This window comes from Leiobunum rupestre, chromosome 10 (genome assembly GCF_980474605.1).
Source record: "Leiobunum rupestre chromosome 10, qqLeiRupe1.1.hap1, whole genome shotgun sequence".
NCBI classification, from domain to species: domain Eukaryota; kingdom Metazoa; phylum Arthropoda; class Arachnida; order Opiliones; family Sclerosomatidae; genus Leiobunum; species Leiobunum rupestre.
The window spans coordinates 12,572,855-12,585,669 of record NC_143393.1 but is presented as its reverse complement, the minus strand read 5'-3'; the positions used below and the strand labels follow the sequence as shown (position 1 = coordinate 12,585,669).

Sequence of the window (12,815 nt, the reverse complement as noted above, 5' to 3'; positions counted from 1 at the left end):
ACTTTATGAAAAATTTAATTCTTTTGGCGAAGAAAGTGTTTTTGGGGTGAAGAAAATATATTAATTTATTCATATACTCCGTTGCACCCTTTGAAAAGGATTAACATTAGCAGTCTAATTCCAACGAAAGCAAATATTATTATTTTTATTAACTTGGCCCAAATTGTATGATAATATTACCTTTTCACGCAGATTTGGATGTAAAAGGTCTTTCACTGCTTTGATCTCAGGCTCTCATATGTTAAAATAATTTAGCACTCCTGGCTAATAACTGTCCGCAGACACTGATAAAGGCTAAATTCTATATTTTCATTCCGTTACAGATTATTTAGTCTATTCATTACTATAACGAGAAATATCTAGGGTACATAAATGAAACATATCTTCGGAGGCTCTAAGCGCTTTTCAATGGACGCGAACTTCCCGGCTCAAAATTCACCGCGTGTATTTAAGTATACATAAATAAGTTCATACATATATTAACTTCTTTATAAACCAATTTTGGTGTGTCATAGTTTTAGAAAGTCTGCTCAACTATTTTTGAAAATAATACGAAACCTGCGAGGAACTTTGAGTCCAATAACATGATAAATATTGGGATTAATTTCCATTAACTTGGAGGAAAACCTCGTTGAACTCAACCGTGTAGTTTAACGGGAAATTCCGATGAAGTTTTCAACTTATTGTTTGTTTGCGCATTTAGTTTCGATTGAAGGAGAGATCCTAATGCGTTTCCAAATATTACGCCAAAGTTAATATTGACACACGAATTTCAAACATGCAGATACACTTATATGGAAACCGTCGAATCAGAAGTTTATTATATTCAACTAAGCTATTAAAAAGAAACCTGTAGCTTCGTAGGCTTGAAGCAATCAAACCATGGATGTGTACACCACATCCTAGTTCACCTCCCACTCCGTGACGAATAGAGCGTCATCAACTTTATACAAGACATAAATTGTATCTAGGTTATAAAAATTGCCGTAAGTGGCGCAACAATAAATACAAATCTATTTAAACAAAATAAATTGTTTAGTATGTAAATTTATTTAAATATCCTGTTTCTACAGAATTTAAATTGTATCTGTTTTCTAATAACTGCTCTAGGTGGAGCCACCTTACATACTTAAGTGGTGTATTGTTTAATAGCGCTTTCCATTTGACTGCTCTCGAAAGTAGGGTCTTCGAGCCGGTCCCAGGGAGTATACAGTGGAAGGCCTCCACCCGTCCCGCCCGTCCCACCCGCACCACCCGCACCGCCCGCGAGTACCGTGGTGGTGAACAGCCAAAGGTAGGGTGAACTAGCAAAGTTATGTTTAACGAAAGAGTGACGTAATACTTAGGTGGTGAACGTACAAAGGCAGGGGTGTTACAGGTGGTGAACTAGCAAAGTTATGTTTAACGAAAGAGTGACGCAATACTTAGGTGGTGAACGTACAAAGGCAGAGCGGTGTCGGCAGTGAACAGCCAAAGCTACAGTTGAGTGGTGAACGTGTAAAGGCAGCAGCCTTTTGTGTATTAATGGTTGACGCTCATCCCTTTACCCCCTCGTCGAAAAGAAGGGTTATAATCCTGACTGACAGACCCCGCTTCCGTTGGGTGGTGAACTTGTAACGCTATAGAGAGTGGTGCATAAGAAAACGTACAGACTGTACCCCGCTAAAATGAAAGGTTTATAGAAGGTAGCAGCCTTTCTCTGTATTAATGAATTCCTACCGAAAAGAAGGGTTTTAATCCTGATTGACAGTCCCCGCTTTTCGTTGGGTGGAGAACGAGTAAAGATAAGACATCAGAGGTGGTGAACGTGTAAAGCTATAGAGAGTCCCAAAGTGTCTGGAAGAAACCCATTATCCTAACTGGTCACCTTAATTTGGAATACGTCACTTTCAGCCAATAGGGAAAAAGAGAGATGCTCCTCAAAAATTGCTCAATATTGTGTTTGGGGTAAACATAGAATTCACCGCCCTCTCGGACACCGTTTAGGTATACGTCATTTTTAACCAATGAGAATCTTGGTGGCGAACTGGTGGTGAACGCGCAAAGGCGGGGTGAGGGTGAAGTTTCAAATCTAAAAAGGGTATAAAAAGTCCTGGTACGAGGTGAAAAAGGTATATTCAAGATGTATTCGTGTAGTATCTGTTCAACCGTTTTCTCCCAAAAGGGCAAAATCAACCGTCATATGATATCAGTTCATGGTAATACCAGGTTAAAATGTCCCGTGTGTGATAAGTCATTTTCGAGATGCGATGCCCTTAAACGTCACCAACGTAATTTTAATCACGGGGCGGTCCCCGTTACGGTACCGAATTCTCTGCATCCACCGCCGCCGATGACGTTTCTCCAACCCGGACCGTCTTCGAGGACTCAACCGTCCCCGAGATCCGAAACGTTTTCCCGGCTCGAGCCGCCCCCGAAGCTAGATACGTTTTTACGGTCCGATCTGACACCTCGTATCGTTGCCAGCCCACCATTCACTCGTTCAGGCGCACCACATGAATTACCACCACCAAACTCGCCTGTAAAAAGGGTCTCATCACCAGACTCTTTTTATCGTAAACGAGTTAAAAATGGTAAGTTTCTTCAAGAAAATTTTATTATTTGTTACATAAAGTTTTTTTTTCTATAAATGGTCAAGAAGACAAAGTGATTCAACAATCGGATCCCTTAAACAATCTATTAGAGTCTCAAGCGGATGACGAGTGGCTTGGTGAGCATTGGGATAATATTCAAGCCCAACACCAACAACCAATCGCAGTTGGTTCAGCCGTTGTTGACCAGCAAGCCGCCGACACTCCTAACCCACCCACTAGCCCATCCACTAACCCACCTGCTAACCCATCCACTAACTCTCCCGTTAACTTACCCGTTACCCTTCCAGTTGGTCAACAACCAGCCGTGCTACCAGCCATCCATCCATTTCAAATAGAGAAGGTTAACGCGCTTGGTGACGCAATTTTTTCGGCTAGGATAACGGCACCAGATGGTGTTACTGGCCCTGTGTTATTTATAAATGAACACCTTGCTAAGGTAGAAACATATCTTCAAAACAAACTGAGTACCAATAAAGGTATCAAGTGGTATATGGTGGTGCGGGCACGATATACCCGTGAACTTGGCAACACTGGTACGGACGTTGAGGCAATGCCGTATTTCAGGGGATTTACACACGCGACGCTGTCACCCGAGGTAATACCCGAACAAATAAACTCAAGTCGAGACAAAATTGCCGACAGCATGAACAATTACGAAGGACTAGGAAGTGGTTGGGTTTTAGATAAAATTTTGTATTTACAAATAAACATTATACAATATTTGCCTCTCGTAGGTGGTACATATTTTCAATTATCGCCCGTGATTGAAAATAAACGGGCTACGGTAAATGTGAACCCTGATGACCCAAGTGACAATAAATGTTTCTTGTGGTCAATCTTGGCTAAACTACACCCAACCCAAGACCACCCTAGCCGTATTTATAATTATAAGCGTTACGAGAACGAACTTGATTTGTGCGGTATTACATTCCCATTCGAACTGGATGCTTATAAACTTAAAAAGTTCGAAGAGGTGAATAACCTATCAATTAACATTTTCGCATACGAAAAGGGTTATTTCCCGCGATATGTAAGTGAAAAACGTGTACCCGAGTGTAGGGAAATTGATTTACTTTTGGTGACAAACGGTAAAAATAAACATTACGTCTTGATCCGCCACCTAAGTCGTTTGTTCAGTGGATTCACCAAACGTGATCATAAGACGTTTTATTGTCGCCGATGTCTAAAAAGGAGCAATTCAGAGGAAATTATCAAAGTTCATATGCGCGACTGTAATGTTCACCAACCACAACGCGTGGAGATGCCAACCAAAGAACCAATTTTAAAATTCAAAAATTTTGGTTGGAGTCAAATGGTAAATAATTTAATACTTCTTTTAAATTCGAAATATTTATTTATTTGTTTCATATAGGTTCCTTACACCATTTTCGCCGATTTCGAGTCGATAATGTCAAAAATAGCGACATGTTTGCCAGACGCAACATTGTCATCGACCACGACCCTAGCCGTACATGTCACGTGTGGATTTTCATACGCAATTGTCAATCCCACTGGTACGTTTGATCACTTGAAATTCTTTTAATTCTTTATCTAATATTTATTTACTATGTAGGAAATCTCGTAAAGCACGAGACCTACAGGGGCCAAGACGGTGCGTTGAAGTTTTTGAATATGCTTTTGGACGAGTCTACGGCTATATCGGAAGCGTTGAAGGAAAACATCCCTATGCAACTTTCCGAAGCTGAAGAAACATCCTACCAAACCGCAACACATTGTTACGTCTGCGAAGAAACATTCACGAAAACTTCAATTAAAACACGTGACCATGACCATTATACAGGAGCGTATAGGGGCTGTGCGTGTCAGAACTGCAATTTGAAAATGAAGGCGCCAAAATTCATCCCGGTTTTCCTTCATAATCTGAGCAGGTAAATTAATTGTCTATATTTTTAAAGGTATTTTTACTTATGATATAAAGCATTTGTAGATATGACGCCCACCTCATTATGCAACAAATTGCAAAGATCAAAAATAAGAATATAGACTGTATCGCTACCAACAGCGAAACATACATTTCTTTCACCTTGGGTAAACTACGGTTTGTTGACAGCATCCGATTCTTGCCAGCTTCTCTCGAGACCCTCGTTGGAAATTTATCGAAAGGTGGAGCTGACAAGTTTCCGCTCTTAAACTCGGTTTTCACGTCGGAAGAGGTTAATTTACTTCTGCGAAAAGGAGTTTATCCGTATTCATATATGGATTCGGAAGATCGTTTTAAAGAAACACAACTACCACCTATCGAGTGTTTCTTCAACGATTTAACCGATGAGCCTCTGAGTGAAGCCGACTACGTACATGCGCAAAACGTCTGGAAAACTTTCCACATCGGAAATTTGGGTATGAACACTATTAAAATAATAAATATGTATAATCTTTAATTGAAAATTTTATTTTTAAAGGACGGTATCACGACATTTATGTCTTGTCTGACACATTACTTCTGGCAGACGTCTTTCAAAGTTTCCGTCGTATGTGCATGACGTATTACCGACTAGACCCCGCACATTCGTACACAGGTCCGGGTTTCGCGTGGCAGGCGGCCCTATGTATGACTAAGGCGCGTCTTGACCTTTTTCTGGATGAGGACATGCATCTTTTCATAGAAAAAGGGATACGAGGTGGAGTTTCAATGATCAGCCATCGTCTCGCACAGGGTAATAACAAGTACCTGGAAACACACGACCGTTCCAAACCAGATAGTTACATCTGTTATCTCGGTAAGAATGAACAAAATTTTATTAATAAATTTAATTATACAAAAAAAATTATTATAATAAATTTAAAAAAAAATATATATATATATATATATATATTTTAAAAATTGTATAATTTTTTTTTTTATTTTATAAAAAAAAAAATATATATGTATATTTTAAAAAATTTATTAAAAAAAAATATTTTAAAAAATATTTAAAAAAAAATATTTTAAAAAATATTTAAAAAAATATTTAAAAAATATTAAAAAAAATTTTATTTAAAAAAAAAGTTTTAACGATGTTATTTTAAACAGATTGTAACAATTTGTATGGTACTGTCATGTGCGACGCGTTACCAATGAAAGGTTTTGAGTGGATTGAACCCACCCCTGACTGTCAACGCGAAATTTTAAGCTGCCCCGACGACGCCTCTGAGGGATTTATTTTGGAAGTGGATTTGGAATATCCGGACGCATTACACGACGAGCATAACTGCTACCCGTTAGCTCCAGAGTCCATGTCCATTAAACCGGAAATGCTTTCCGAGTATTCCAAAACCCAGATGACTGAACTGAAAATCCCTGTTAAAGAGAGTCTACCGAAACTGGTGCCCAACCTAAACAACAAAGAGCGATACGTTGTACACTATCGCAATCTCAAGTATTACGTGAAAAAAGGGCTAAAAATCACGAAAATCCACCGAATTATGAAATTCGAACAAGGTGCCTGGTTAAAGTTATATATTGACTTTAATACAGATAAAAGGAAGATGGCCGCCAATGATTTTGAAAAGGACTTTTTCAAATTAATGAACAACGCTGTCTTCGGTAAGTAATTAAAAATTAAAATTAAAAATTAATATTAAAAATTAAAATTAAAAATTAAAATTAAAAATTAAAATTAAAAATTAAAATTAAAAATTAAAATTAAAAATTAATATTATTTTTTTTTTGCAGGTAAAACCATGGAAAACTTACGTTTACGTAAGGATTTTAAATTGGTTACGACGCCAGAAAAGGCTGTTAAAAAAGCTAGCTCGCCCGCGTTCGAAAAGTTCACCATCTTCCAAAACGACCTTGTTGGAATTCATTCCGCCAAGAAAAAGCTTATTCTAAACCGACCCATCTATACAGGTTTCGCCATTTTGGATCTATCGAAACTTTTAATGTATAGATTTCACTATGACGTCATAAAGCCGCAGTACGGAGAAAAGGTCAAACTTCTTTTCACCGATACTGGTACGTATACCCTCTTGTATATAGTATAGCTCATTTCTAATGATTATTTGTAATTTACAGACAGCCTCACGTATGAAATCCAAACACCGGATTTATACGAGGATTTCGCCCAACAGAAGGAAATGTATGATTTTTCTGGATACCCCAAAAATCACACTCTGTTCGACGAAACCAACAAAAAGAGGTTAGGCAAATTTAAGGATGAGATGGACGGCACACCGATTGAAGAATTTTGCGGACTTAGACCCAAAATGTACTCTATATTGTCATCTAAAGGCGAGAAAAAGACTTGCAAGGGTGTGTGTAAACGCGTTGTGCAGAAGCGCGTCCGTCACGCGGAATATCGCGAGTGTCTTCTGAACCGTAAGTTAACTATCGCGGAGATGAAGCGCATAGTGAGTAATAAGCATATTGTGACGACTGTGCGACAAAACAAATTGTGTTTAAACCCGTGCGATGATAAACGTTATATTTTAGATGATGGTATATCAACGCTCGCGCACGGACATTATAAAACGAAACAATAAAATATTTTTATAACAAATTTATTGAGTATTTCTTATACATAAATTCTACAATCATACGATCATTAACATTTTTGTTTTTTGAAAATCTTTCCAATATACTAAACATTTTTATTCCCTGACACAAATTAATTGTAAAATATATACAGTAACCACCGCAAGCTTTACTAGAATTTCCTTGCAATTGAACAGAATTATACGTGACAGTTAAGCTGTTTTTATCTATAAAATAGTTAAATTTAAACAAATCAGGGCTGTTCCCGAAACTCTCGAAGAATGTACAATTGAGTGACCTTGAGAGATATATCAAACACCAATGTTCTCCTACCCCATTGGACGTATCAGTGTTCACGATGTAAAGTGAAGGATACGTTTTCACATTCTTGGGAAGTTTGTCGGCAGGGAAGACTCCTCTGAACAAATATTTGGTATACGGGTCATTCTTGAGTATGATTTCAAGTTGTTGCGAGTCCATTATGAACTTTGATCATATAAAACTGCTCTGTTCTTGTCGATCTCGACCAAAGATTGATATTCGGAATAGTAAATCACGCTAACTGTTGACGGCAATGATTCTCCGAATATTAATTCGAGACGAACGCTCCCGTTCTTTACCAGGTTGAAACAGTCAGTTGAACTTCCATTGAGGTCGGGAGTTAAATCGAATACGAATAGTGCGTTTCCATTGGCGAATTCATCACGGTCGATAAAATTTCCTTCATCAATATTCCATTGACCAGTTTGAAGAAAGAGATTAGCGTATGATCGCATAAACAACTTATCTTTGAAATTTGGGTTTAATGGTTTTGCCGGGACACTACTACCATCAAGGTATAGGGCGATTTGAGTTAACGAAAAATTTTTAAAGTTAAAAGGTGACATTTTGTAGTCTCCCAAATACGCATTCTGGTCCACAAATCCGATCACCACCTTACTCGGTATTTGACCATTATATAAGTTGTCTTTGACGCATATTTTGTTCCCTTGTGAAATTGAAAATGAATTACACTCCGTACGGGTGATGGGATATTTCATTGTTGCCAATTCCAAAGTTTTAGCGTGGGATAACATAATCTCTGGCGTCAATCTAACTTTTCTGACAAACATTGATGCGTGTGTGAAAATGACTTTGCATTTTTCACCGTCTGTGTGTAAACAAAACTCGTTTGAGCTTTTGATAAACTTGAAATTTAAGTCTATCAGGTTAGGAATAAATCGATTTTGTTGACAAATATCGGCTCGTACAACTCCTATCATGTCAATCACACCTTCTTGGGCAAATTTTGCGCGTTTCGTAAATCCGTCGTTATTGAAAAACTCGTCAAATTTCCCAGCTTTGTCTTTATAGAATAGAGACGCGGTTAAGAAACTTTCCTTGGCTGGCCCACCATATGTCAAGAGCGTTTGAATCATACTCTTGTAAGGATACTGTTGAGGGCATGACGTAACTGATCTGTCACCCAATGATACGTGAACTTCGCCAAAGAGACTGTGTAAAAACAAATTTTCCGGGCCAACTTTGTCCGCAGGAGTTGTGGTTTTAGATACAGCGTCGTGAATATCGGGTTTTGGTAGAGTTCCATCTGCTTTCACAATTTTCACTTGAACTTGAAGTAAAGTATTTTTCAAATCAATGTATGTCTCCGAGTTTCCAGCGATACTAAAGATAATTGCTTGGTTTTCATTTATGTTTGATGTTGGATTATATTCAACCCATTGACTTCCTATTATACCAGTTTGAGTATAAGGTACGTGAAATAAATCAAGTTCCGAGCTAATGCTGTTCTGCGAACTGGGGTGGGCTAACGACATTGTTCAATGATTACGAGAATATATCAGACTGAAGCAGAGAACGTCTTTTCTTCTTCCTGGTTCGAACTGAACTAATGATGGGAGACGTTTTACGTTTCCTTTTACGTCCATTTCCACTAAGTTTACTCACTGCTTCGGCGGCTCTTCTTAAGGTTTCTTTCCCCGCCTCTTTCCCCCGAGATTTTAACGCGTCTTTAATAGACACACCACTCGAGACGTCGGAAGCAATTTTTGCTCCGGTATTTAAAAATTTTCGACCAAGGAATGTGGCACCTTTTTTGAGTAAAGGCATGGCTGACCGAAATGCCGAGGCTAATATATTTCCAAGACCATATCCTCTTTGCACGGCTACTCCACGGTATACCGGAATTGATCCGTGCCCAATTTGATTTAAATAATAGTTATTATAATCGTTTACGGAAACGTGGTCTAAATTACGCGGAGACATGTTTCTCCTTTGACACGTTAACCACAAATGAACGGAAGAAAGTTTTTACACCTGATTTTATAGAGAAGTCCATGTCCTTCGAGGTCTAAAATGTAGAGTGACGTGAACTTTTCCTCTTTCGAAATGTACAGGCTGACCCATTTCACTCATAATATTAATTTCAATGGTTTGAAAATTGTTATGCGCAATAGGCATATAATGAGGTCTAGAAAACTCCTTCTCAACAGTGTCTCCGTCTTTTCCTTGAATACTTATAATACGTAATAAGGGAACGTCTGAATCTCCAACCGATCGACTTTGTATGATATCGGAGTATATGAACAGAGAATGTAACCCAGCGTCCATATCACAACTAAAAGGAGCTGTCATTGAAGTAACTACAGTTACATCTTTGCCTGGAATTCTCGTGAATCCTAATATAATGGCGATTTCATGTGGTATGTAAACTTGATTCATTCCTTTAATTTCGATAACCACCCGCCGATTAGGTTTATTGTAATAAAACTCGACCCTTGAGTTAATTTTTTGTCCGTCATCATCGAGTGACATAATCTCTAGTAATTCTTCGGTAGAGCCATAATATCCGGGAGGTATAAGAATGCTTATATCACGCATTTCATCTTTGAGATCTCTCTTCACAAAATTTTCGGGGTTCTTTTCCGTCTTCTTGATTGACTGTTTTTTAGACTTCTTAGTTATAGGTTCTTCCAAGGAGTCTATAGTATCTTCTACAGTATTCCAAATTCGAACTAAACATTCTTCATTAACGTTATTCCACGTTCTAGGATAACTTATTTCGGCTAGACCAACTTCGTACGCTCCATCAAGTTTAATGGGTTCGGGTAAATACGTCCTGAACTTGCTTATAGTGTTGTTTTTGAAATAACGTATAGAAGAGTCCGAGGGTAGCGTTATATAGAAACTCATAGTACTACGATTTCTTGCACCCAAGAGTCAAAATCTGAACTGTAACCACGCCAACGTACTAAAAGTTCTTTCGTTCCGTCGGGTTTAGTTCTTTTTCTCAAAACTTTATCTATTTTAAACAAACAGTTATCAAGGTCTTTCCCGATTTTCTGTATTTCATCCTTGTAGAACACTCCTGAAATGAGCTCAGTTTTCAAATCCTCCAGTTTATATACCGGAGGGTCTCTTGGTATGCACTGCGCTACTTTGAATATTTCCTCGGTATAATTGGCTTTGTAACCCTTTTCGAACGTAGTTTTATTCTTGCTTATACGAACCAAGTCACCTATTTCAAAAGGGAACGAGACTGGGGGTGAAAAATTAACTTTCCCATATAGGTTCTGCCACACTTGTTTAGAATTTTCATTCTTCACTTCAACGGGTTTGCATTTAATAGATTTGTGGTAGTTGTTATTATAAGCTTCCAATAAATCTGGTAAAACGTCGATATATTTGTGCGTATCTTTCTCCGTAAAATATCTGTACATTCGAGACTTCAATGTTCGATTGAATCGTTCTATAATACTAGATTTTACTTCGGAGTGCGTTGCGAAAAACTTGATTCCTCTACGTTTTAATTCACCTTGAACTTCTTTGCATAGAAACTCGTTACCGTGATCAGTCTGTACAACCTTCGGCTGTCGACCTGATTCTAAAATAGATTTGAATGACTTTACCATAGTTGATCCTTTCTTATCCTTGGTAGCCACAGCGAATGCGTATTTGCTAAATACATCTATACAACATAAGATATATCGGTATCCACTATTGTGATTTTTTATATCTTGCATGTCTGCCAGATCAAGTTGCCATTGTTCGTCTATCCCATACACTATCGTCTTGTTTCTTCGAAAATTGTGTCTCACTGGTCGGTGTAACGTGTACGTATCTTGGCGTTTTAAAAATTCTCTCACGTCGTTTATGTTAACTTTAATTCCCCTCTCTCTGGCAGCCCGATAGAGACCACGAATGCCTCCGTAACTACCGGCGTCCTTTACATTGAAGTATATTTCTTCTAACTTATCCATTCATCGTACAGTTCATTTTCCGTTCGTGATACCAGTACGCGAAATCAAATAGTTCAAAAACGATAATAATAAATAATAACAAAAACGCCGTAATAACTTTGGGTGATTTCAAGTATGATATCGATAAAGAGGTTATCAACCCAGACGGAGTAGGATCGGTGCCACCTTCCATGTTGAGGTATAATTCGTGAATGAAAGAACTGAAACCTGATATATTATTATATTCTTTATTTCAAATTTATCCAACTCAATAATCCATTGCCATACATTGATTCGGGACTTGGAGGTAAATAATCTGAATCATCGTACACCTTTTCTGGTGAATCGTTAGAAATAATAGGTACATTTTCAATAGGGGATTCAAAGGGGAATTTATTTTTTACAAGTGATTTGGGTACATTTTCCTTGGCCAACAATTTATAAAAGTTATCTAATCCAACAATTTCATGTTTTGGTTTGGTTTTGTATCCTTTAACTGATTCGTGTAAAATATCCATGATATTAGATCTAACTATAGGACGTCCTTTATAAATAAGTTCACCACTGGTGGACCATTCAATTTTACTGTTTCTTTCAATCCACTTGTACAAAGCAATGACGGGTTTTAGATGTGAATCTGGTATCGCGATAGCTATTTCCGAATACCAGTCTTTCTTTCTTTTCGGTTCTTCAACGAGTTTCGCTTTCTTAGTTCTTTTGTTGAGTTGTAATAAATGGTTGTACAACTCTACTTTTTGTGATTGATTAAGATTTTGATTATTTAAAACCGTTTTCGTATCCAAGTTTTCGTCAAGTTTTGGTTGCGAATTGAGTCGTCGATAAACGTCTTCGGGGACTAAGATCATCTTCCTAGCCATTTTTGATAGCTCTACTTATAGCCGCGCCTGCAGCACTGCTCACAATTGAAAGAAGTGGTGCTAAGAGTAACGGTAAAAAACCTCCCTTCTGTATTAGAATCTTTTTCCGTTTTGCGATTGTAGTGGGTTTAGATATCTTCCGCAAAATATGACAATGTCGCTTCAATCGCTTCTTATGATCATCTGACAGTTTTACATTGCCACGCAGAACATTTATACAGCATTCCACAATAGCTTTAATCGCGTCGTTATTAGCATATTTGATGGCGGCATTTCTTTGACACGAATTACACTTAGACAGATATTTTAAAAACCCCTTATGATTATGAATTCTCTTCATTTTGGGATAAAAACGGCAGCCTCTTCTCCTGGTATAAGTCCGGTTCGTAGTCTGTGATCGTCTGACGTAGTTGGTTTCAAATCCACCCATAAATACCCAAAGTCTCTAGCGATTGCTTGATGAAAGGCGTCGATGACGTATTTACTGTTAGTTGGGGAAATCTGTCTAGCCAAATGAAATATCGCCGATTTGTCACGTGGTGTCTTGAAAATTATCAGATAGTGCGCGTTTAAATTCAACGTTCTAATTTCCTTCCCAGGATAATACAAATTTTGCATAAGTACAAAAACC

At 37.9% G+C, this 12,815-nt stretch overlaps 1 protein-coding gene across 1 annotated transcript; it reads right to left on the bottom strand.

Moving 5' to 3' along the window:
• Positions 1 to 7,547: 7,547 nt before the first annotated feature.
• Positions 7,548 to 8,885, bottom strand: LOC149923731 (uncharacterized protein F54H12.2-like). Its single transcript, XM_090161653.1, has one exon. It carries the CDS (start codon positions 8,883 to 8,885, stop codon positions 7,548 to 7,550), a length of 1,338 nt encoding a protein of 445 aa, XP_090017779.1.
• Between the last annotated feature and the right edge of the window lie 3,930 nt (positions 8,886 to 12,815).